This window comes from Mangifera indica, chromosome 3, assembly GCF_011075055.1.
Source record: "Mangifera indica cultivar Alphonso chromosome 3, CATAS_Mindica_2.1, whole genome shotgun sequence".
NCBI lineage: Eukaryota > Viridiplantae > Streptophyta > Magnoliopsida > Sapindales > Anacardiaceae > Mangifera > Mangifera indica.
Genome location: NC_058139.1, coordinates 3,357,076 through 3,380,845, shown reverse-complemented (window position 1 = coordinate 3,380,845; position 23,770 = coordinate 3,357,076). Strand labels below are relative to the sequence as shown.

At 36.1% G+C, this 23,770-nt stretch overlaps 5 protein-coding genes across 5 annotated transcripts; 1 reads left to right on the top strand and 4 right to left on the bottom strand.

Annotated features, from left to right (window-relative positions):
* The first annotated feature begins 131 nt into the window (after window positions 1-131).
* Window positions 132-4,181, top strand: LOC123212038 (CBBY-like protein). Its single transcript, XM_044631062.1, has 8 exons — window positions 132-534; window positions 1,086-1,156; window positions 1,277-1,435; window positions 2,330-2,396; window positions 2,766-2,861; window positions 3,201-3,247; window positions 3,541-3,621; window positions 3,814-4,181. Exons 1-8 carry the CDS (start codon window positions 214-216, stop codon window positions 3,935-3,937), a joined length of 966 nt encoding a protein of 321 aa, XP_044486997.1. The 5' UTR covers window positions 132-213; the 3' UTR covers window positions 3,938-4,181.
* Window positions 4,182-5,331: 1,150 nt separating this feature from the next.
* Window positions 5,332-6,472, bottom strand: LOC123212039. Its single transcript, XM_044631063.1, has one exon. It carries the CDS (start codon window positions 6,399-6,401, stop codon window positions 5,505-5,507), a length of 897 nt encoding a protein of 298 aa, XP_044486998.1. The 5' UTR covers window positions 6,402-6,472; the 3' UTR covers window positions 5,332-5,504.
* Window positions 6,473-7,431: 959 nt separating this feature from the next.
* On the bottom strand, window positions 7,432-12,197 carry LOC123212475 (probable UDP-N-acetylglucosamine--peptide N-acetylglucosaminyltransferase SPINDLY). Its single transcript, XM_044631631.1, has 11 exons — window positions 11,954-12,197; window positions 11,645-11,852; window positions 11,076-11,168; window positions 10,897-10,998; window positions 10,564-10,734; window positions 10,407-10,495; window positions 9,881-10,002; window positions 9,510-9,691; window positions 8,953-9,237; window positions 8,108-8,255; window positions 7,432-8,007 (listed from the first exon to the last, which is right to left on the bottom strand). The coding sequence occupies exons 1-11, from the start codon at window positions 12,103-12,105 to the stop codon at window positions 7,649-7,651; spliced, it is 1,911 nt and encodes a 636-aa protein (XP_044487566.1). The 5' UTR covers window positions 12,106-12,197; the 3' UTR covers window positions 7,432-7,648.
* A 1,281-nt stretch (window positions 12,198-13,478) lies between these two features.
* LOC123211299 (MA3 DOMAIN-CONTAINING TRANSLATION REGULATORY FACTOR 1-like) lies at window positions 13,479-18,731 on the bottom strand. The gene is made up of 4 exons (XM_044629925.1): window positions 18,242-18,731; window positions 17,645-17,894; window positions 15,828-15,922; window positions 13,479-15,618 (listed from the first exon to the last, which is right to left on the bottom strand). Exons 2-4 carry the CDS (start codon window positions 17,862-17,864, stop codon window positions 13,801-13,803), a joined length of 2,133 nt encoding a protein of 710 aa, XP_044485860.1. The 5' UTR covers window positions 17,865-17,894; window positions 18,242-18,731; the 3' UTR covers window positions 13,479-13,800.
* Window positions 18,732-20,423: 1,692 nt separating this feature from the next.
* Window positions 20,424-23,750, bottom strand: LOC123212212 (pentatricopeptide repeat-containing protein At5g50280, chloroplastic). The gene is made up of 2 exons (XM_044631288.1): window positions 22,842-23,750; window positions 20,424-22,129 (listed from the first exon to the last, which is right to left on the bottom strand). Exons 1-2 carry the CDS (start codon window positions 23,672-23,674, stop codon window positions 20,827-20,829), a joined length of 2,136 nt encoding a protein of 711 aa, XP_044487223.1. The 5' UTR covers window positions 23,675-23,750; the 3' UTR covers window positions 20,424-20,826.
* Between the last annotated feature and the right edge of the window lie 20 nt (window positions 23,751-23,770).

Genomic DNA, 23,770 nt, shown 5'->3' with positions numbered 1-23,770 from the left:
TCATAAATTATTTTTTTCTTAGTTAATAAAATATTAAGGAATTATTATTATTAATACTAGATTATTATTAAATTGGATGACAAGGTAACCCAACCCAATTCTACTGGGGCCCGAACGATCCGGAATATTTTTGTGGCGCTGAACGGTGATAAGTTGGGGAAACCAGACCGTTAAAAACGGAAGAGCAAGGAGAGGCTCTTGGGAGATCAGTCCATGATGGCATCTTCAACAGCAGCTTTCTCTCTCTCTTTATCCGCGTTTTCTTCTTTAACATCTATTAACTCTCAAAGGAGGATTTTGATTTTCAGCTGCAAATCCCATGAAAAGACTGCCTTATCATCTTCTTTGTTTGGTAGCAAAATATGTGTTAACGAAGCAACAAGAAGCAAACCAATGAACATGAGAAATAGCAGAGTCACTTGCTCGGCTTCTTCCACTGCTCTTCCATCTGCTCTTCTCTTTGACTGCGATGGTGTGCTCGTGGATACCGAGAAGGATGGACACCGGATTTCTTTCAATGATACTTTCAATGAAGTATTCACTCTCTTGCTTCTTTTGTTATGCTTTTCTGTTTTACTGGATTATGTATTGGGTATATGGGAAGTTTTCAAACATTTTGAAGTGGGTTTGAGTTTGATTGAATCGATCGTTTGCCTGCTGAGAAAATATTGAATAGATAATGCTGGATACTTTTATTATTATTATTATTATTATTATTAATCATTAATTATTTACTTAAGACTGGTAATCATGCAATTTGAGTTAAATAATAGTAATCAGATTATCAAAAATGAAAAAAAAAAAAGAAAAAAAATTTTTGAAGTTAGCACTAAATTTAACTATTTTTTAGAACTTAGTTCTAAAATTTTTATGATACATTTATTTTATTTTTATGTTCCTCCAATTCTGTTCCCTTTTTGAAAGGACAGGAACTTGTGATTACTTTGGATTGAGTGTTGCGTAAATAGTAAGAGGGGAAGTTAGATTTATTTGATTGGATTTTTCTTTGAAGGATATTTTATGTAGGTTCTTAATGCTTATTGCATAATTTGCTCATGGATGACAACATGTTATCAATTCTGCAGAAAGAATTAGGTGTTACCTGGGATGTGGATTTGTATGGCAAGTTGCTTAAAATTGGAGGCGGAAAAGAGAGGTATCGAGTCTTCTGAAAGTTTGACAGTTATTTTTTTTCTTTATGTTTGCTTCGTGAAATCATATAGGTTAGTAGAGATAAATAAATATCTTAAAGTTCTTCTTATTCTAATCCCTGTAGGATGACAGCATACTTTAACAAGACAGGTTGGCCGGAGAAGGCACCAAAGAGTGAAGAAGAAAGAAAGGAATTCATAGCTTCTCTTCACAAGAGGAAAACAGAGTTGTTCATGGCCCTTATTGAGAAAAAGCTGTTACCTCTTCGACCTGGGGTTGCAAAGTTAGTTTCATCCGATCTCCTTATCTATGAAGCATTTAGTACACATGATAATTGTGTTCAATTATTGTTTATTTATTATTTAATTTTTGTTAGAAATTCAAATTTCAAATTTTTGATGAAGGAAATCCTTAAAGCATAAATTTAGGACCCAGCCAACCAAATCGCTGTCATCACTGATATGCAGTTCGACTTTGTACACATTTGCACTCCTGAAAGTTCCAGTGACTTACTGCTTCTAGATTTTTGTCTTCTACCACATCCCACACAGGCAATAGATTTATCAATGTGCATTTGTCGCTTATAATATGTTTGACTTTTGGGAAGGACAATAGTAGAATTTCCTATTAGTAATGCTGCTCAGAGTGCTCAAAGTCAATTAGTGTACATTTGGTTGAGACATGTCTTTATGCTCAATTTCCTGGAGCTGACTCCATTTGGCCATTTGGGTACTGTGGGAGCATTATTTTGGGAGAACATGGATCTGAGATTCACGTAGTGAACATGTGCAATTAGTAGTGTGGCTCACCTTAAGTCCAAGAACTTTAATGAATGGGTTTGGAACCTGAGAGAGTTCAAAAATCATTATGACTGGAAACTTCACCATTTTGAGACCAGTTGTGAAACCATGAAATTTGGTAGTCATTTCATGAGCCCTGGGGGAGATGACTTGACAGACTTTACACCACCTTGAACCCCAAAAATAAAGCCTGTGAGCTCTGGACCTCCTATTATTTCTTTTCTGATATGAGATTCCATTCTCACACATTAGATTGTCAGTTATGATTGGAAAAGAAAATGGTTCATTTTAAATTAGGTGAGTAAGCTCTATGATTTGTGGTTAAGTTTTAGATTTCAAGATGTATGCTGTGCTCAGTTATCTTATATATTATTCAGGCTGATTGATCAGGCCCTGGAAAAAGGTGTAAAAGTTGCTGTGTGCAGCACCTCCAATGAGAAGGCGGTATGCATAATCAGGTCCTACAACTGTATTTGCTTGTGATTAAGTGCGAGTGGAGATTATTTTTTGGCAGTCACAGAAATTGATTGTATTCAACACTAAATTTTTTAATGACAGTTTGATAGATCTGAGTTTCACCGTCTCCATAAAGCCAACTATTACATGACATAGTTTTATTGCACATTTTGGATAACTATTGAAGAGTCCAGCAAGTAATCAAGGATATTAATATAATCTAAAACACATTATTCTCGGTAAGATTTTTTATGTTGAAATTTAAGGCTAGGATGAGAGTTTGTAATATGTGGCTTTGTCAGGTTATTGGTTTGGTCCACCACTCTCATATGACGAAATTATATGCACTAATTTCAGGTTTCTGCAATAGTTTCATGCCTGCTTGGACCAGAGCGAGCTGATAAAATCAAGATATTTGCTGGAGATGTGGTTCCTCGCAAAAAGCCTGATCCGGTAAACTTTTTTTCTCTTTTGCCTCTGATTTAGCTAGGCAATGTCTGGAAAGCATACGAGCATAATAACATTTGATTTTGTGGTTTCAACATTGAAGTTGCAAATTCAACCTTAAAGCCTTAATAGGAAATTGGCACAGTCTAAGACATAACATAAAAATTAAAATCCTTCCTGTCTTGTCATCTAAGTATTAGAAATCCTTTCTCCAATTATATAAGAAATATGCTTTTGTTTCCATGTGATTTTAGAGCCTCTTAACTTTATATAGTCTAAGTGTAATCTGCTTTGCTTAATATAAGGTTTTGTTATTAGCTACTGAACTGTCTTTTTTCCTGACAGGCCATCTATATATTAGCATCCAACACTCTGGGCGTTGATCCTTCAAGGTATTATAGCTGGGAATTCCTGATATATATGTAACTATGAACAATCATTTATGACTTCTCTTGAATAAATAGTTTTAAGTTCAGAGATCAACATATGCATTCAAATAAAGTAATTGCTGAAATCAACTTGATAATTGTTGGAGCAGTCATTGTTTTTTTAACAGATTAACTCCTCATCGAGCTATTAGTCAGTTTTATACATGCGATCTATATGGTTGCATTATCTGCTATCGACAGTATATTTTCTTACAAAATGTTTGTATTCAGTTATGATACTCCTTTTTTCCCCGCAGCTGTGTTGTGGTTGAGGATAGCGCTATAGGACTAGCAGCTGCTAAAGCTGCAGGAATGAAGTGTATAGTAACAAAGAGCAGGTAACTTATTTCTTTATTAATAGAAATTTTTGCTCTAATATCAGTCTCCTGCTGTAGTGTGTTCTTAGTGTGTATGCATACAATGAAATTATCCACAAACCTTGGAGGAATCCAGAATTATATGTCAAACTTTATAAAAATATTACATGGTTCCGCAATGCTCCAGCTGATGTGGAGAATCTGTGATTGCAGTTACACAGCCGATGAGGATTTCTTGAATGCAGATGCAGTCTTTGATTGCATTGGAGATCCTCCTGAAGAAAGGTTTGACTTGACTTTTTGTGGAAGCCTTCTTCAGAAGCAGTTCGTTAGTTAGCCATATAATTCTCTGTAATTGATCGATTCTAAGGAACCGGCGTTTTTTTCCCTTTTCTATTTTATGCATAAGTCAGTCTATTCCTTGCCGCCTGATTGAGCTCTAAACTCGTGCAAGTGTAGACATAATTGCAATGCTGCAAATGGCATCTCTAAGCACTGTCTGTGGCAATATGTATTCATGAAAATCTTGAAGCAGTTTATCTCAGAGACAATAATTAAGTTACATCAGTATGCAAGATCAATTGGTGTATCAGCATGTTCTCATCCTGGCAGATTTAGCATGTTCTCATCTTTAATTGATTAAGCCAATTAAACTAATAAATATGGTGCTTTAATTTGTTTAGAAGAATTTTTTGTTGATAGTAAATCATGTCAATAGCAATATATAAGGTTTGACATGTGAGAAATGGAGAAAGAGAGCTGGCAATTGAGTGAGCTTAATGCTTATGATTTCTGTCAATTGAAAACAACTTATGCAGGGCCTATTGTTGCTGGTTAAATAAAACTCCTAGAAACACTAACAGACGTTGGTATTAATGAAAGCAGAAGCATAAGGAATGGAGATGATAAGATAGAAAAGGGAGAAAGGGACAATAGAGACAGTTGGGATGATGAGGATTGATGAAGGGAATGGTCTCTTTCTACCCAACCCAACCCAATAACATGTGCGGTCTTAAATTTTGGTAGAGAATATACACCTAGTTTGGTTTTAAAACTCAACATACTACTCCAAAATAACACTGCCAATCTACCTAATTTGTCAACAGAGAATTAAAACGCAGAACACTTTCCTCAGGGTCTTTTGGAACCAAAATTAACGGTGGGTGGGCTAAAATTAACCCGTGAAATAAAATAAGGATGGCAATATGATGTGTGTGAATTATTGCCAGACTGGAAGACATGAAGAAAAGTAGTTGAAATATTGAACAAAATTAAAGGGAAAACAACCTAAAGTAGGCTGTCAGCCAGCATAGAAAGAAGATTAGCTTAATGAATGAGAAAGAAAGAGAGAAACCAGTGTGACCCACAATCTAAAATGGAAAAGAGTCCTTAAATTCCTGGCTTCATCTATACTCTTGGTAGCAACAATACATGAACATTCCCTGTAATTGGAGAAGGGCTGTCCCCCAATGCCAAATTGTCAATGACCCACTTCCATTGTTAAATTATCAAATTATTAGAGGAAGATTATTGCCATTAGTCAACTTGGATAGGCCGGCCTAACGGCTAAATCTACTTCCTATAGAGAAAGAGAATAGCTAACTGGATGCCAATCCTCTCTGTTTTTTCTCTTTAATCAATGGCCCCGTGACTCTCTTCTTTCTAAGAAATCTCACATTTCCTAAGGCTTTTTCAATTTTTATTTAATGGGTACTTTTATGTAAATCAATTTGAACACTGTTATGACATTTTATAATCAATTCTTTAACTTGATTACATCAAACATGTATCAGATAATTGGAAATTTGAATCTGGGTAGACATGAAATCATTTATAATATATATATATATATATATGAATGAATGAAAAACAAAATAAAGAATAGGGATAATAATAAAAAATGGTTAATTTTTGTGTTTTTTTCTAAAAACTACTTCTGTGTCAAGGCCAAAGCCATCAACATCCTTCCTAACTTCAACCAATTCAGACCCCTTGAACAATTCAACTAATGGCTTCACACTATACAGATCATTAGCCGAATACTTGTCAGCTCGCCGTGAAATCGCCACGTGCAGAACACAAATCCCGCCGGGCTTCAAGGTCCGTTCGATCTCCCCAACAAATTTCCACGGATACAGAGCGTGATCAAACACATTGGAGAACTCAAAGTCAAAAGTCTCATTCTCAAAAGGCTGGGCGTGGAAGTCTCCTTTAACAACAAGCGGCGGATACGGCACCAAGTCTATACCCACCGCGTCGGAGACGCCCACCTGCTTAAGTGCCGCCACTTCTTGGCCGACACGCGCGCCGATGGACAACGCTTTTGAATTGTTGGAAAGGAGGTTTCTTTGTTTTAAGCTTTGGAAGAAATTGGCGAAGACGCTAACCTTGCGGTCCCAGTCACGGGTGGTCCAGATCTTCCGGAGCTTGGGGTTGAGAGTTTTGTTTAACTGACGCTGGATGTACGCATCGTAGGATGAGTAACCGGGTCGGATACGGAGGTCGTGGGAGGCGTTTTTGGAGTGCTGTGTTGAAGTTGATTGAAGGGTGGGATTCCGGTGATGGGGCGTTTGCGAAAAGGCGAAGAGGAGAAGGAAGAATAGGGAGAGGAAGAGAGAAAGGAAGAAGGGCTTGAGGAGGAGGGGTAGTTTGGTAATGGTGACGGTCGTCATGTCTGCATGAAAATAGTGTTTGTGTTTTGACGACGAAGTGAGAGAGAGAGAGAATGAGGATGGATAAGAAAGGGGAATATAAGATGGTTGTTTATATGTGCCTGCGCTGCAATTTCCATGTTTGGGCATGGCGCTAGGCGCTGGCCTGGCTGCTTGCTGTCATGTTCTGTTCACACCATTGACCTATATAAGTGAATAAAAAATTTCCCTAGAGAAAAGCAATATTTAATGCAATTTATATAGCGAGCCGGCCCATATTTGGGTTCAAACTCGTGATAATTTTTTTCTTAAAACCCAGACTTACCTCCTGCTCGTATTCATTTAGGGCAAACTTAGTTCAAACTCGTTAAAATAAAATTTGTTTCGAATTGGAATAAACTCGGATCAAATCCTAATTGAAACACATGTAGGTTGTTAGAAAATGAAGGATGTAGTATTGCTAGTAAGGAGGGTATTGCAGTAAGATATTGATTTGTAATTAAAAAGTTTTAAAAACTAAGCAAGGATGGCAGTGGCAAGTCAAACATATTAAAATAAAATGGAAGGAAAGGAATTATACAAGTCTGATTGTATTTGGGTGCTGACAGTAACCTGCTAACTAAAGTTTCAATTCTTTTTTTATGGGTATGTTATCAATTATCAAAACATTGTTTTTATCAATAAAAAAAATGGAAGAGAGAATCAAGTTAACCAATAAGCATGATTCATACAACTCAATATAATATTCTACTGCAATGCTTGGGGCAGTGAATCTGATGCTTTGATCTACTTCTGTATATTCTACTTCTGTATATTCACACACACAAAAATTCACACATCTATTGATCTGAAAATTCCATCTTGGAAGTTGTGAATTTAATACAAGTATAATAATTTCTTTCAACCTAATGTCGGATCCTTCAATTTCCAGAGCATAGTCTAGAACTTATAAAATAAGAAAGTTTGGTGGGGTATTTGGAGATTTTCGTTATGAAAATACTTCTATGGATTGATTTTACCAGTTATCTCTTACAGACAAATTCCCAACCCACTGTCTTTGCCATTATGGCAAGTTGGTTTTTAAATTAATTTCTCATTAAGCTCTTCAATCTATATTATGTCTTGATTATTAGCAGCAGGTCAGCGGATTTGTTACATATAAACAGTCACCAACCTCCACTGGGAAGAAATCCCTGGTTGTATATGGACCTCAACTCTTTTTACTTGAAGAAAGTATAACACTTCTATCCCAACATAAAAAATGAACATACAAGTGAAAGCATGTGCTTCCGAAGATCTGTTTGTAAAAGAAAATACATAGCTTTACAAACCTAAATTTAGGATGAAGAAAAGATACTTACCTTCACTTGCCATTATGTTAATTCTTCAAGAAAACACTAGGATAGTGCTCCACACAATCTAGCCATGGCCAATGCCTTTATGTTATTGGATTTAGCTGCATCCAGCAGTGGGTCTGCCTCAAGGGCCTTGTTGAAGCAGAACTGGGCTTCCCCGCATCGACCCTCAGCAACAAATACCAGACCAAGATTGTTGAATGCCGGAGCATATCCAGGCTGAAGTTCAAGTGCTTTTGTAAACATTGCCTTGGCAGATTCATATTGTTTTTGCTGCCGGTAGAGATTTCCAAGGTTGGAAAAAATCGCATGTGCCCGATCAGGTGTTGCCAATGCCAAAGCCCGCTTGTATACATCTTCAGCTTGTGATGACGTTTCATCCGATAACTGAAGTGAGATGCCTGATGATGCAAATTTACAATGGTCAATGCTTCAAAATGTGACATACGAAAAACATAAATATTGAAAATATGATACAATTATCATGAGCTCTATACATACCAAGATTTGACCATGCATAACTGCATTCTTTAAAACGGGCAACTGCAGCCTTGATATACTGTTGGGCAGTTTTGAATTGTCGGGAGCATAGACTATGAAGGCCAAGCTGGTGCCACCGTACAGCATCATCTGGATCCTCTGCAACTGCCTGATTAATATTGAGAAAAACAATAAAGTAAAATTGCTAACCACACATGAAATGAAAATTTAGCAGTATTTTTTCTTCCATCATAAACAAGTATATTGTTTTCATTTTACACAACACATGATAGCCAAGAAGGAAGATATAATATAATTGGATTATAACCATAATAAATATATATAACTTATTTATTTATTGAAATAAATATATATAACTTATTTATTTATCGAAAAAAATATAGCCTCAATAAATCATATATAACCATAACCAATATATAAAACTTATTTATTTATTGAAAAAAATTATCACACACAAAATTGCATTAATAAATCATAAACCTGAGTTCATATAAAATTTATATACAGACATAATAAAGACTCAGGTTTTTTCGTTCTTCATACAAAACTACAACATTTTCATGAACACACACACACACACAAACACAAATATACATACATACATACATACATATACATAGTGATTATCTAATCAAGATTTATCTCTCTCTCTCTCTCTCTTTCTATACAGACATAATAAGCACTTAGGTTTTTTTGTTCTTCATACAAAACTACAGCATTTTCATGAACACACACACTGACACAAACTCACACATTCTCTCTCTCTCTATCATGTAATTTATAACATATCTATCAGCCAAGTGTCCTACAACAGTTTCAAATTTCGTGCAACAGCACACCAATACCTGCTTTAAACTGTAAATAGCACGACCTTCCATCTCCATCAACTCATTTTGTTCTGTTTCAAAAGCAGCCACAATCTCATGATGAGCTTTATGAACTGTTGCAAGTCCAGCCCATGCAATGGGAGGGTCAATCTGAACAACATCTGCCTCTCTTAATATGGAAGCCATTTCATTCCCAGCCCAGGAAAGCTGCTCACTAGGTTCTTGAGATCTTTCAGCTTCCTTGATACGGTGGACTGCAACTGCATAACGAGTAGACATACAATTGGGGTCTAGTTTTGCTGCCTACAGAGAAATATCAAAGTGAAAAATACTTATGCTTAGTAAGCACAAAGTTAAGTGAGTTGCAAAACATATTTACATATAATGCACGTATCAAATACTAGTTCAATAATAAGTTTCGCAATTAAAACTTGAAACCATTCAACTCTGGGGCATTGAATACTTTTTTGTCAAGAAAAACAAAGATCAAAACCATTCCACCAATAATTGAAGGAAACAAACAAACAACCTCAGAAAAGAGGCTATAAATGACTTTAGCAATAATCTGTGAGCACCTTCTCCAAGCATTTGCCAGAACTTCTGTGGTCACCAGTTATATAATATGCATTAGCTAGATTTGCCCATATATGTGCTGCTTTGGGATCCACTTTTAATGCTGCTAGCAAACACTCCTTTGCAACATTGCCAGCGGCAACCTGATCCGAACAAGCACTTTCACCAGCATTTGCACCAGCTCCTGACAATTAGTAAGAACGAGCAACAACATAGGTTAGGTTAGCAAACTGATAACAACAACTAGGACAGAACAAATTTTAGAAGAAACTGAATATCATTAACCACAATCTTCAAATATATCCACTGAACTTTACAACTATCAGGTCAACAAAATTCATGAAACATGGGAGTTAAATTATATAAAACATACCTGCAATAACTAAACCATATTTACACAAAAGAATGGCAGCATAGTTGACTAAGGCAGCAGGGTGATTTTGATCTTTTAGTATCAGATCTTGAAAACATTTTTCTGATAGCTCCAAATTTCCACTGGAAGATAGATACAAGAAAACATAAAGGAAGAAAGCCCAACAGAAACTTTATTCTATTGTCTCCCTAACTACTGATAACTTGAAAAGGCCGCATTTCCAAAAAAGAAAAAACTAGGTAAAAGCATAATATATTGATCAACTTATGTGTATCATAGGCACAAAGCAAAATGGTTAACCATGACTAAGAATTAGTGTTTCTTCACATAAAGTCAGCACATAGTACAAGTATCACAATTTTATCAAGTGAAAAATAATTTGAAACTTTAAAGTGATTCAATGATAAAACTGAAGCTTCGGTAAGCAAGATAAACATGCTTCATAAACGTGAAGTTCAGTACAGTGAAAAAGTTTTGACCACAGTACAGACTTTTGAAGTAGTTACGCTAACAATCAATTGTATACCTTTGAAGGTAAGCGATCCCAAGGTTACCAAGGCAGTCATGGTTATTGGGGTCCAGAGCCAACACAGATGACAAAACGGATATAGAACTCTGGACAGCAAAATAAAGTCAATATCAGAACATGAAATGTGAAAAAGATCAACAATTACATAACGCACCTGCAAACGGCCAGTTTTAAGTAGTAGCAACCCCAAGGTATTCCATAAAACTGTCTGCCTTATATCTGATTGCATTGAATCCTTCAGTTTGGAAAGAATTTCCTGAAGCTCTTCAGGTCCAATTTCTTTATCCAAACTATCTTCTCCCAAACTACTTTCAAGTAGAATGCACTACACAGTAGATATAACATGTTATACAAGTCAGCAACACCAGATACAATCATGTTACTTATAATTTCAGAATTCAAAACAAAATAAAGAAGGTAAAATATTAACAGATAACAAAGTTAACATAGAGGGAAATGTATAGTAGAGTAAAATAGATTACTGCACCTGTGCATGATGAATTTGAACCAATGAAAGCAACTCAGGCCTAGGATTTTCTGCCTCACAGCGGAGAAGAATCTCTTCAGCCTTCTCATATGCCAAAACAGCCTAAAAATATTCCAGAATTTAGTCAATGTGACATCAAATTAACCGAAACTAAGAGAACGGTGATTTTCAAAAGCTACCTTTTGAGGCTGACCTAACCTTTGATACATCAGACCAAGCAGAAAATGAGCATGGGAATTTTTTGGCATCTTCTTTGCTACATGTACTAAGCCCTACAAGCATGTAAAGAATTTGACTGCATCAAATGGCATCATCAGTATTCTAAAGAATGTATGATATCCGATAAGGATGAAGAAAATAATGCTTATCCAACACCATTACCTTACTTGAAGAAAATAACTATACAAATACTGAGATGTGTAGTCACACTGAAAATAAGATCGAAAGAAAAAAGGTCTGATGAAAACAGTGTTGTAGGAAAGCAAACACAGTGGCTTCAAATCCATTAAGATTTAGGGTCAATAAACCTTCTATGAAAAAACCACTAAACGACTAGATTCATCATCATATGTTTTTCATCCCCATACGATAATTTCAAAATTACATCTCTAAGACATAAAAAGCAGAATCAAAGGAGGTAACACTAACTATAAGACATAAACTCAACAGCAGGCAATTTCTTTGTCAGTATTGCTGTAGACTAAACACACAAAAAGAGTGATTACAACAAATTAAAAATAAAACGCACCGTTTTAAGGCTGTTAACTTTTTCTTCACGAGAAGAGGTAGTCCCTTGACCAGGTTGATCCCCATCCCCATCAACTCCATAATCAAGCGAGGAATCTAATCTACTAATTCTAGAGCGGCATTTACCCAGTTTGTTCAGCTTTTTACTTTCTCCTTCTACTAAATCAGTCTCTTTATGACTGCTTGGATTGCATTCCTCATTCATTAACCTAAATTTAATCAAAACAAGCACAAGTAAAAATGTGTCTTGACTTAAATTAGATATAAACATTTGAAATATAGAGAAGAAATGAAAAAAGAGTGAAGGTACCTGGAGAGATTGCGAGCGGAGGGTTCAGAGTCTGTTTCGGGGGGATTAACGTTGAGGTCAGCTAAGACGAATACCTTAGTCTCGGAGATATCATCCATGGTGGTGCTGTCAAGGGTTCCCGCTTCTGCTTTTACAGGCAGATCGGGTTTCATTTTTTTTCTCGCAAGTTAACGATACAAGGTTGAGTAACAGAGACCTTCCCGTTTGTAAGTTTGCCAATATTGGGCTCCGGTCGTAGAAGCCCTACCTAAAGTGATTTCAGGCCGAAAGACTTTAGTTAATCGTCAACATTCTCACCAAAGGTTTAGTAAAAATTCAAAATGGTTTTAATTAATTTTTGAAAATTTAAATATTTATTTATTTATTAATTTTAATAATTATAATTAAAAATAAAATCTTTATATAAAGATTTTTATTTAAATTAAAAAAATTGAATTTTTAACCCCTCAATTGTGAAAACTAATCCTTTCCCCAGTTTATTTAAATAAATAAAAATTAATTTTTTTTTTTTAGTTTTAAAAACTAATTTTTTTCTCTTTAATTTAGTTTTAAAAAATTAACCTTTCATCTCACTATATATATTTTTAGGGTTTTATATTTTAGAATGAATAGTCACCCCCTTCAAATTTTAAAACATTACATTTACACTTCAAAAACTTTATTATATCTTTTTGACAACTATTTTTCCCAACATTTCTTTCCGACAACATCTCTCCTCCCTCCCTAGTGGTTTTTCAATGCAAAACCATTGAAAATTCAATTGAAATAGTCAATTTTTTATGCACGAATCTATTTGTTGACGATTCATAGATTTGTCAAATGATATCGCACAAACGTGGACATTGTCCATGCAACACTATCTGGCTGATCTATATGTCACCAATGTATAGATTGTTGCACGGATTTGTGTGATTTTTGTATAAATCCGTGCAAAAAATTTTAGTTATTTAGCTGGTTTTCGCATTGAAAAACCACCATAAAGGGAGGGGAGATGCTGCTAGAGAGGAACACTAGAAAGAATGGCCGTGGGAAAGATGAAATGAAGTTTTTGGGGGGTGTAAATGCAATGTTTCAAAGTTTAAGTTAAAGAAAAACGGTTAATTTTTAACCATAAGAAAGAAAAAAAATATTTTTTATTTTAAATAAAATATTTAAATAATGATTTTACCCTTGATTATAACAATCAAAACTAACGGATAAATAAGTACTTAAATTTTCGAAAATCAACTAGGGTAAATTTAGGTTTTTACAATATCTTGGATGGGCCTTGATTTTATTAAGGCAAATGATTTTATAGATATATTTTGGTTTGACCATTTTAACCTTATTAAATCAGGAAGTTTTATGAAGGGCAAATATTGTTAAAACAATAAAACCATATATTACCACGTATGAGTACACAATTGAGTGCTCAATTGATACAGATTAAAAGAGTAAGATATAAGATCAAAATTTCATAAATTAGAAGCACAGAAATTTAAAAAAAAAATTAAAAAGGCGGAAAAAGGGCAGAGAGCTTTCATGGTAGACATAAGATCATGGTCCTAACATCATATAATGCAGAATGTAACAGCAACATCATGTCAAACCGCCAAATTTCTAAAACCTAAATTAGACACTGACTTGACATGAGCCTAAAGCACCAAGTTTATACATTGATGGGATCATAAGAATCCCCATCGGATTCTCACCAAAAACAGAAAACATCTGAAGGAATCCAGTCATCCAGTATCATCTACCTATCCACCTTTCAAACATCCATTTAATGGTACATGAGGAAATTGTTATTGGTAATAAGGGCAACAGCATACAAGAAAGATACAGATGGGAGATACAATCTTCTCTTCTTAAGTAGCTGCTACCGTGATGGGTGAAGCATCTGCAGCCGATGAACCAAATGATGACAGGAGCCACCCTTTCTTCAGGGCATACTCAACATAGAAACTGAACTTCTCCTTTGCATTGGGAATATCAAGGGCTAGATCATCAAGGCCATCCTTGATCCTGGTAAAGCCTTTTGTCATCTGATTGATTGTGATCAACCCTTCACTGAAGCATTCCTGCAACAGGTCAAGCATCCTATCATTCTTCTTCTCCATAGCCATAACTAGTGCCTTCTTAACGACTTCGTGGTTGAAAAAAGGCATTCCAAGATCACGGATACACTGGCAAGCTTCACCGACAACACCCCCACTTTCATACTCTTCTAGGAGCTTCATTATCTTATCCTTTGCATCCTCCACAGCCCAGCCAGTCCCACCTCCCCAGCACCGAAGGATCCTCTCACCTGCATGACGGGCATCGATGAGTGATCGAGCCATATGCACAGTCTCACTTCCACTACAATTTGGGGGCAACTTGCTTCCAATCTCTTCTAGATTGAGAGGGGCCAGGACATCATCAATCACGGCCCTAGCCAGAAAAAGAGCAAGCTCATTCGAAGCATCCAGAATGTCTAATGCTGTATCTTCTGCAGATTCTAGGAGCAAGACAAAGCCATTTACAATATCTTCAGTTGAAAAAATCTCAATATGAAGAGCAGAAAGCAAAACTGACGCCATTTCTTTCTCCCTATTCTTTCTGTCCATAGCAAGGGTGATCAGCTTCTTCAGGAATATTGGGTTCAATTCCAGAGCACCTAGATCCTCAAGACTCTGGATGAGTTCAGGAATGTCATCTGAAAGAAAATACTCATGAATTATGGTCACAACTTCCTCCTTGTATTGCCTCACCTTTTCACTTTCTTTCTGTACATTTCCATCTTCAGCTGAGGACCTCGTGAAAGAAGCATCAAGCCATCCCTCAGAGATAGCTATGGGGATAAGTGATTGGAACAATGTTTTTGCAGATGGAATGTCAAGAGCAAGGTCATCAAGACTCTCTTCTAACCTAGCAAACCCTTTTACCATTTGACTGGAACTAATCAGACCTTCCTCGGCAGCTTCCTTCAACAACTTTAATATAAGTGGCTCAGCTGTTCGAGTCTCCATGGCAAGAACCAAAGCCCTTTTCACCACTTCATGATGGAAGAATGAAACTCCCAACTCCCTTATGCACCTACATGCTTCAACAGTATCACCACTCTCTACATATTCCCTCAACAGATCAGCAATCTTTTTCTTCACTTCTTCAACAGTGATGTGAGTGCTACCTCCCCACCTCCTCTCCACAAGTTCTGCGTGATGTGGAGCTGAGAGGTAGCTCTTCTCAGCGGTTTGGATAACCTGAAATCCCTTGGAGGATTCTGGAAGTGTCTTCCTTGCTCTTGTGAGGAAAGCTGGAGGAAGGATATCATCAACTACAGCACGAGCTACAAACAAAGCAAGAATATCAACTGCATCTAGTATGTCAACAGCAAGGTCATCAGCAGACTCAAGAAGAATGACAAAACCATCCCTAATCTGAGCTGGGCTAATAACATCACCATATAGTGCTGAAAGCAGAACTGAAGCCATTTCTTTCTCCTTATCATGCCTATCCATGGCCATGGAAACAAGCCGCTTTATGAAGTAAGGATGATATTCATTGGAGCCAAGTTCTCTCAGGTCAGATGCAGCCCCCTCCACATCACCAGCACTGAAGTATTCCTCTATGATGGTGACAACAGCCTTTTTGTAGTCATCCAAGGGGTCTGAGATGGTCGCTCCCACAAGTTGATATGGTTCCTATCAAAATGAAGTATGAAAAGAGAGCAATAATGATTAATAGTAAATCAACAGTGAAAAATGTCTATAAGTAAAGCAGGTAAAATCCATTCCACTAACAAGTATTTATGGCACAAATGTGCAAACCATGATACTAAAATACTGAATTCCCAGAAATAATTGATAAACATTAACAAGGGAATGATAAATTAGTAAGAAATAAAAATTACCTCCCCACTGTCATAGTTAGGGTCGTTCCTGTCAATGTGAGAATCAAGATCAGTGTCAAGAAGTTTGCCCCACGTGCCCTTGCCACCAGCACCATCTGCATCCATCAGCCAAAGAGTTTAGAAGCCAATCAACATCAAACAAATACAAAGTGCTCCATCTAAGCTAGAACATTCATAAATGCCACAAATTCATCAAGTCTGATAAGCAAAAGATAGAGGAACTATGCAAGCTTGCCAAGTAAATATGGGGAAAAAAATTATGGTTGAAATCATAATTACCAATCTAGGCCAAAATCAGACGCCAAACGCATGGAGCATTCTGAAACCCCACTAACACTAATACATGGAAAAAATAAAAAATGGTTATCATTAAATGGTTTTCATGCAATAAAGATGATTGATTCAAGACTTGAATCAGATGCCCAAAGATGATAGGTGATCAAGACTAAAGTCCACTAAATCCTCCATGTTTATTGCTAAAAAAAATATGAAAACATTCCCAAGTATAAATTAAGAACAGAAGTTCCAATTGCTGCTTCTACTAGACGTGGAGAACAATTCCATTTCGTAGAGCAGCTGTACAGTCAAATAGAATCTAATTAAGGTAGAAACTAAAGGATGAATTCAGCACATTTATGTCAAGATACCAGCTTAAGCTTTCTCTACATGGAACTTGAAAAAGAGAAAGAGAATGCAGGTTCTTTAGTAGATCAAAACCCACCATTGTTATCAAAGGCACGCTTAAGGCGCACTTAGGCAACACTTTACTCAAGGAAATGCGATCATCACCTTGAGGACAGTCAAGGTGACAAATGGTTTAAAGGCGATTGCCTTTACTCCTTTTTTGACACTTTTGAAGAAGCTTTAGGCATTGGAAAAACACACTTTATTATTACCCAGGCTATCTTTGACTAAATTTGTGGGCTACTGGCAATTTCTGGACAATTTTAAGCATAGTCTTAGACTTTCCAATAGGTTTTTGACAATTTTCAACTAGATATAAGGGTTACTAGAAATTTTTGAGGTCCCCGATAAAGTTTGTGGTTGTCAAAGAGATTGCAAACGAGTCCTAAAGTTATTGAAAGGTTGTCGAAAAGGTTATCAACGAATTCTAAGGTTGTCAGAGAGGTTCCCTATTATTAATCCCTTATAAAGTTGCCAGAGAAGTTTAGATATAATAAAATGTTATTGGTCTAATCTAAGACTGCTGATGAAATTGTCAGTCAATTTTTTAAATTTGATGGAAATGAGAATTTCTTTTAATAGAAATTTTTAGTAGCCTTAGGAAAAAGTGACTCCTTCGCCTTGCCTTTTTCATCTAGGCAATAGGATCCCTCATCGCCTTTTGGCACTTTTCACTTTTGACAATTATAAAACCTGCCAAACATTTCAGCCATAGAGTTCATGGCTTATACAATTAACATACAATTAAATTTAATTCCAAAATAACATGACCATATATCTTATTATTGTTAATAGTAAGATAGATCATTTCTATAATTTGTATTTAGTTATAGAATTCAAAAATACACAAACATTCAGACAGACAATACACCAACATGCCCGAACCAATTCAGAGGATAACAATGACCTCAAAATAAGAAATAAATACATACTCATAATCAATCATAAAGAGCGGGCTTTTCTTGTAGGCTCCTGCTATGAAAAAATCTCTATAATATATTTCTAAATGTTATAACAAAACCTAACACATATCACCAAAGAAGATTTAAATGATAAGATTTCAGCAATTTATCAAAATTACCAAATAAATAGAGCAAGAAGATACATGGTTAAACTGGTTTAAATGCACTCACCCTTCTTCACACGCACAAACTTTCCAGAGTGTGATCTACGCACATGCCTTACCGCAATTCCGGCGGTCGGTGCTTTGCCAGCAACTGGAACTTTCAACTGATGGTCAGACAGTAAATATGTCGGAGACTTTGGAGAAGACGACAAAGTCTCCGAATTTTGACTAGCTATTTTCAACATTTCCCTCTGCTCATCAGTCAAAAATCCTTCGCTTGACGCCATTTGCACTAGTCAAACCTTAATGACTTAAATCTTTAAAGAACAAAACAACATTAGATTGCCTCATCATAAAATATCGTCTAAGACCTACAAACACTACTTCAAGAAAAATCTTATTAATAAATACTCAAAACATAAACGGAAATAGCAGAAATGTAAAAAAGAATGCGGCGAATCACTGCAGTAAAAACGAAAAGGAAGTTGAAAAACAAAACGATGATTTACACTAACTTAAAGAAAATAAAAAGAAAACTAAAACACATCATTAACAATAAAGTACCAACTGTTAATTTCTTGAAGCCAAAACCAAAAGTGAAAAACAGTTACGCTTTCGTAAGCAAACCGGAACCCAGATAATAAATAAAAGAGTTAGCGCGCACCAGGGTGTATTTTCAAAGAAGACTGAATCCAAACTCAAATAAGACTCTTCTGTGCTTGGCCCGGATCTCGAGCCAAGACAGGAGGAGCAATCGGATCTCCTAGCAGGGCACTCCGACTCAGGCGTTGAAATAAGAAAATAAAACAAACGAATACGAATCTTCCAAACCACAAACCCTAAATTAAAAAAACCAACAATGGTCCGATTCGGTATATAACTGCGGATCCAAAACCTAGTGTCCCTGTCTCAATCCGTTTAGAGTAAGAAAAGGAAGAGAAATGGATGAGGATCAGAATGAGCAAAGGGATCAGTGGGCGGTTTATATGTGGAGGCTAAGGTTACGAGTACACGTCACCATGGAGCTTTAACGTATCTGTTAGGGTGCCACGTGCCGTCTAGCTACAGCCGTTGCTACAGTGTAATTCAATTGCTACAGGGTTGAGTGAAGACGGAATGACAAAAAAGCCGTTGGAGAATGATAGGAGAAGAGTTGTTTTCATGAAAGTACCAATTTTACTTGCAATATCAGATCGAGTTTAGGGGTAGATATTATTTTCTGAGTTTTAATTTCAAACCATCCAATTTAATTATGGTTATTCAGGTACATGTCATCGGTTCGACATTGTTAGAGAGTTTGAACTTGTTAAAAATGAGTTGATCTTAATGGAGAGCATGAACTTGTTGACTTAATAAGATATTAGTTCTTCGTTTTCTTTTGAATAATCCAAATTAACTATTGATTATTTAAAGACATACGATCAAACTGATTTTAATGAAAAGTTTGAACTGATAAAATATCAATTATGAGTTTTCTTTGTTAATAATCCAAATTAAATATCTTAATTCGTAGACATGTGATTGATTTGACCGTAATAGAGAGTTTGAATTTGTTGAATTGATAATATATCAATATTGAGTTCATTTTTTAAATCCAAATTAAATATGGTATTTAGAGATATGTTATCGAATCGACTTTAAAGGAGAACTTAAACTTGTTGAGCTGATAAGATATCAATTATGGATTTTGTTTTTTAATAATCCAAATTAAATATAGGAATTCGGAGACATGTGATCCATCCGACTTTAATAAAGAGTTTGAACTTGCTAAACTGAAAAGATACCAACTCGAATTTTAAATAGAAATTGATGATTTCATCTCCATCGTAGATTTGAAATTATTAATATTTTATTTAAATAAATTGTGAACTCATAAAATTACTAAATTAGCCGATATCAAATTTAAGTTTGTCTAGATTAGTTTCTTGAGGCCGTTTATATCCCTAGTAATTCTTATAAAGTAAATAATAATTTTTCAAACTCTAAATTACTAATTTTTTCTATGACAAATAACAAGGAGCAAACCGTTGGAAAAGCAAATGCACCAATATTTTTCCGATGAGGGGGTTTGTGTCAAAACATGACATCTCCTCATCGGGTGATTGCAGATTAAACTGGAGAATTTTTCCTAATAAGAAGCATACGCATTGAATTGAAGAAACTGGGTGTGAAACAACTGAAGGAATTTGAGGTTGTGGGGAAATTACAGAGAGACCCCTGTTGAAACAAGTCCTTAACTCTCTCTCAGTTGCATTTAACAGTATATCATCATCTATTTTCATTAATTTACAAAGGAAGGAAGTTGGGATTCAGGGTTCTTGAAATGAACCATTGATGGTGTCACCCAGGTGGAGATGATGACAAGAAGCATGACTAAAGGTTAAAAGGTCTACACTCCACAAGTCAAAAGAACAAATTGTTATAACGTAAGAAACGAAAAAAGTTGACAAGATATTAGATTGGATGAGGTCTAACATAAGACAAGATGGAAAATTTTATTACAAAAGCATACATTAATTAATACTTGTATAGAAGATATCACTGAGTTAAATAGTTTAAGGGGTTTTTCACAAAGAGGACAATCATGTGTTTCTGTGTGTTCAAGGGGCCTTCCACCAAACCTAAACACCACTTGGTGGTTTGTGGATCCTCATGGCAAATCCATCTCTACCCTAAATTGATGCAACCACAGTGCCTCTGTCTGTCCTCTTCAACTGCAGGATAGGGGATTTAAGGACTTCCATTTTTTTCTGTATTGTTCTAAATCTGACTTTAAAATCAAGCATCAAAATTCAGATCTTGTTTGTGGAAAGGTCAGACACTCCATTACATCACAGGTTCATGAATACCTTAATCAATCAATTCATTAAAACTTAACTAAAAATCTCCGGAAAGGTAAGTGAAGCCATGTATGTCACATATGGGGATTAAGTGAACCAAAAGAATTTCTATATACATCAAAGCATGAATAGAAAAATTCCTAAAAATCACCAGGTAAGTGGTACAAATTCACGGCAGCCTATCTTCGGGTTTGTTAATGGATAGAAAATTTTTTTGAAGCCTTTTGATGTTGACACATGTCCCTCAATGGTTCGGATTGTATCTTGGTAGAGGAGAATGATTCCAAAGGGGAAATTCAAACCATCCTAAGGGCAAGCCATTACATAGCAAAATGATTCCTTTAGACAGACCCAACAAGATCCACTGAGGTTTCTTATAATGAAGTTCTCAAAGAATAGCACATCATTACTACCTATGACGAGTTGCTTGAGGTCTAGGATGCCTTTTCTTGTACTTCCAGAATTCATCTTTCTTTCCCTTAGCTTTCACTATGCCCATTTTGCTTTTAATTATACCAAGTATAGCACTCTTGTCCCTTCTGTTCTTTTTTGCAGCTTTCACATCCAAAATTGATCTTAGCTTTTCATAGGATTCGACATCTGGAACTTGTCCACTTTTTACCATCTTCTTGTGATAAAAAAATGCCCTCTTAAAATCACGAACACGGACAAAGGCATAGATCATGGTAGAATAAGTAACTGAATCAGGTTTCAGATTGAGAGCTGCCATTTCTTTCAATAGCTGGGGCAACTTTGAGGTTTGCCCTGCTCGTCCATATGCATTCATCAGCATATTATATGTCATTAATGTGGGCGGCAAACCATTCTTCCCAAATTCAGATATCACGTCCCTTGCTTCAATGTACTGACCCTGTTTCGCAAATCCATCAAGAAGAATGTTAAATGTCACTCGAGTGCTTTCAATCTTTTCACTGATCATCAATTTCCATATTTTCATCAATGTTTCAGTGTCACCAGCACGCCTAAACGCATCCAGCAGTGCAGTGTAGGTTTCTATGGAAGGTTTAATACCTTCCCTTCTCATGTTTTCAAATGCGGTATAAGCTTTCTCATGCCAGCCACTGACAGAATAAGCATGGATCAGTGCTGTATAAGAGTGCGAAGTTGGCTTTATACCAACTTTTTTCATCTTCAAGAAAGCATCTGCAGCCATATCACTCATCTTCCTCTGCCTACCATACGCACTGATAAGACATGTATATGATTTAGCATTTGGCTTCAATCCACTGTCCTCCATTTCTAACAGTAGCTTCTCAACAATCTCAGGCTGCATTCTTCTACTGTATGCATTCATAAGGATGTTGAAGGTGGCAGAGGTGGGCATAACACCTTTTATTTTCATCTCATGGAAAAGACCTTCAGCTGCTTCAATTTGGTTGGATTTACAATAAGCATCCATAATAGTGTTATACACAATGGCATTTGAATAGATTCCTTTCTTCTCCATTTCCATATGGATAATAAGGGCTTCATTCTTGAGCCCCTCATCACAGAAAGATTTAATCAGAGCACCCATAACTTCTTCACTCCATTTGACTCCTTTTCTGTTCATCTTCTCAAAGAACTCCCATGCCTCTTTTGCACTACGACCACTTTTTCTCATTACTGTTATCATTATGGAACATGTTACATGATCTGGACAGATATTATTTATTTCCATTGTCTCATACACCTTGCAAGCATCATCGTACCTGATTTAAGTTAACAGAAATCCGCAATGAGTTCAACCAAGTGTTTAAAAACAATACTTAATATAACAACGAAATTTGGGTTTTTTTCTTCAAACTTTTTTTGAAACCACCAAAAGTCACTCCATTAACATTGATGAAATGCAAAATCAGGAAGAATTGAAATTTACACTGCTTGGAATCAATGTTCAGAAAAGCAAAGCACTGCACTAATCCCTAACTCCAAAAATGGCAGTGCTGAATAGAATATAAAGACCGCTCAAAGCACTGTCAAAGTGGTAAAGAACGGTTATCAACAATATATACCCACACTAGTATTCCATGCACACAAAAGAATGTAGGTGCTCCAAATTAATTTCTAGTATACATTTGACCATTAAATACAATTGAGTCAAAGGCCAGAAACTAAAACAACAACTTACACAGTCTGAAAATCACATAATTCAGCTTTGGATGTAAATACAATTATACATAAGACACTTATGATTCTACTTCCATACACATATTGCAATTTTATGGATATGTGTGCCACTACTCAAATATTGGATTTAATTCTTCATCTTATCAAGCTTACATGAAATTCTTAATCCATGTACACATGTTCAACATGAACAAACCAATATAACAGAAGAAAAAAAATTACAAACAACTAAACAAGCAATCAACAAAACATCATAATAGTTAATAAGACCACTAAGATACAAAAATCTCATACCGTCCACACGCACAAAGGCCTGATATAACAGCATTATAAACATGAACGTCCCTAAACTCGTTGCTTTGAGGCAAATTCTTGAACAAAATCATCAAGTAATCTCCCATTCTAGCCTTCCCCAATATCGGAAACAAAACAGAACAAGCGCGTGGGGACTCAAGCGAAGGTTCATGCAATCTCATCCACTCATAAAAATACAAGCAACCCATCAAAAGACCTTCTTCTGCCATTAACCCCAACAGTTGAACACACTCTCTTTTACTAACTCTCCCATGGTAACTCCCCAAGACCTCACCTAAAGTGGAATTCTCCGGCAGATTCCTCGCAATTTGTAAGATTTCACTGACAGGACAATGGGGTGAAGACTCTGCATGCTGTTTTTCTTCTTTTGGAATGACAACGTCATCGAAATCAGAATCAGAATCGATGGGAGTTCCGGGTTGATTTATGGAATTGATATGGGGAGAGAGGTGCCAAGAAGACCGGCGGTTCTTTTGGAGAGAGAGTTTTCCGAGGCGAGGTGGGTCTTGAATTGAAGTTTGAGTTTTGAAAAAATTGAGAATTGGATCCATGAGGTTTTCTTCTTCTTTTTCTTCATCTTCATGTTCATCTTCAATTGATTTTTGTTCTTGTTCTTGAAGAAAAGGAAGGAAAATTTGAAGGGAAGGATGAGGAGTGGAAGCATGTGGTGTTGCAGAGAGAGGTGAACAAGTTTTGAAGGGCTTGAAGTTTGAGAGGAGTAAGAATTGAGGTTTCGAAAAGTGATGAGTGGAGTGACGGCTGTAAATCAAAGGGAAAGGAGAGGCCAAGCTTTTGTTAGCCAGAGCAGACATGATGTTTTTTGGGAGAGAAGAGAGGAGAGTAGGGTGAACCGGAACTGCCACAACTTAATTGAGACACTGCATTCAAAATTAAAATTTGGCACATTT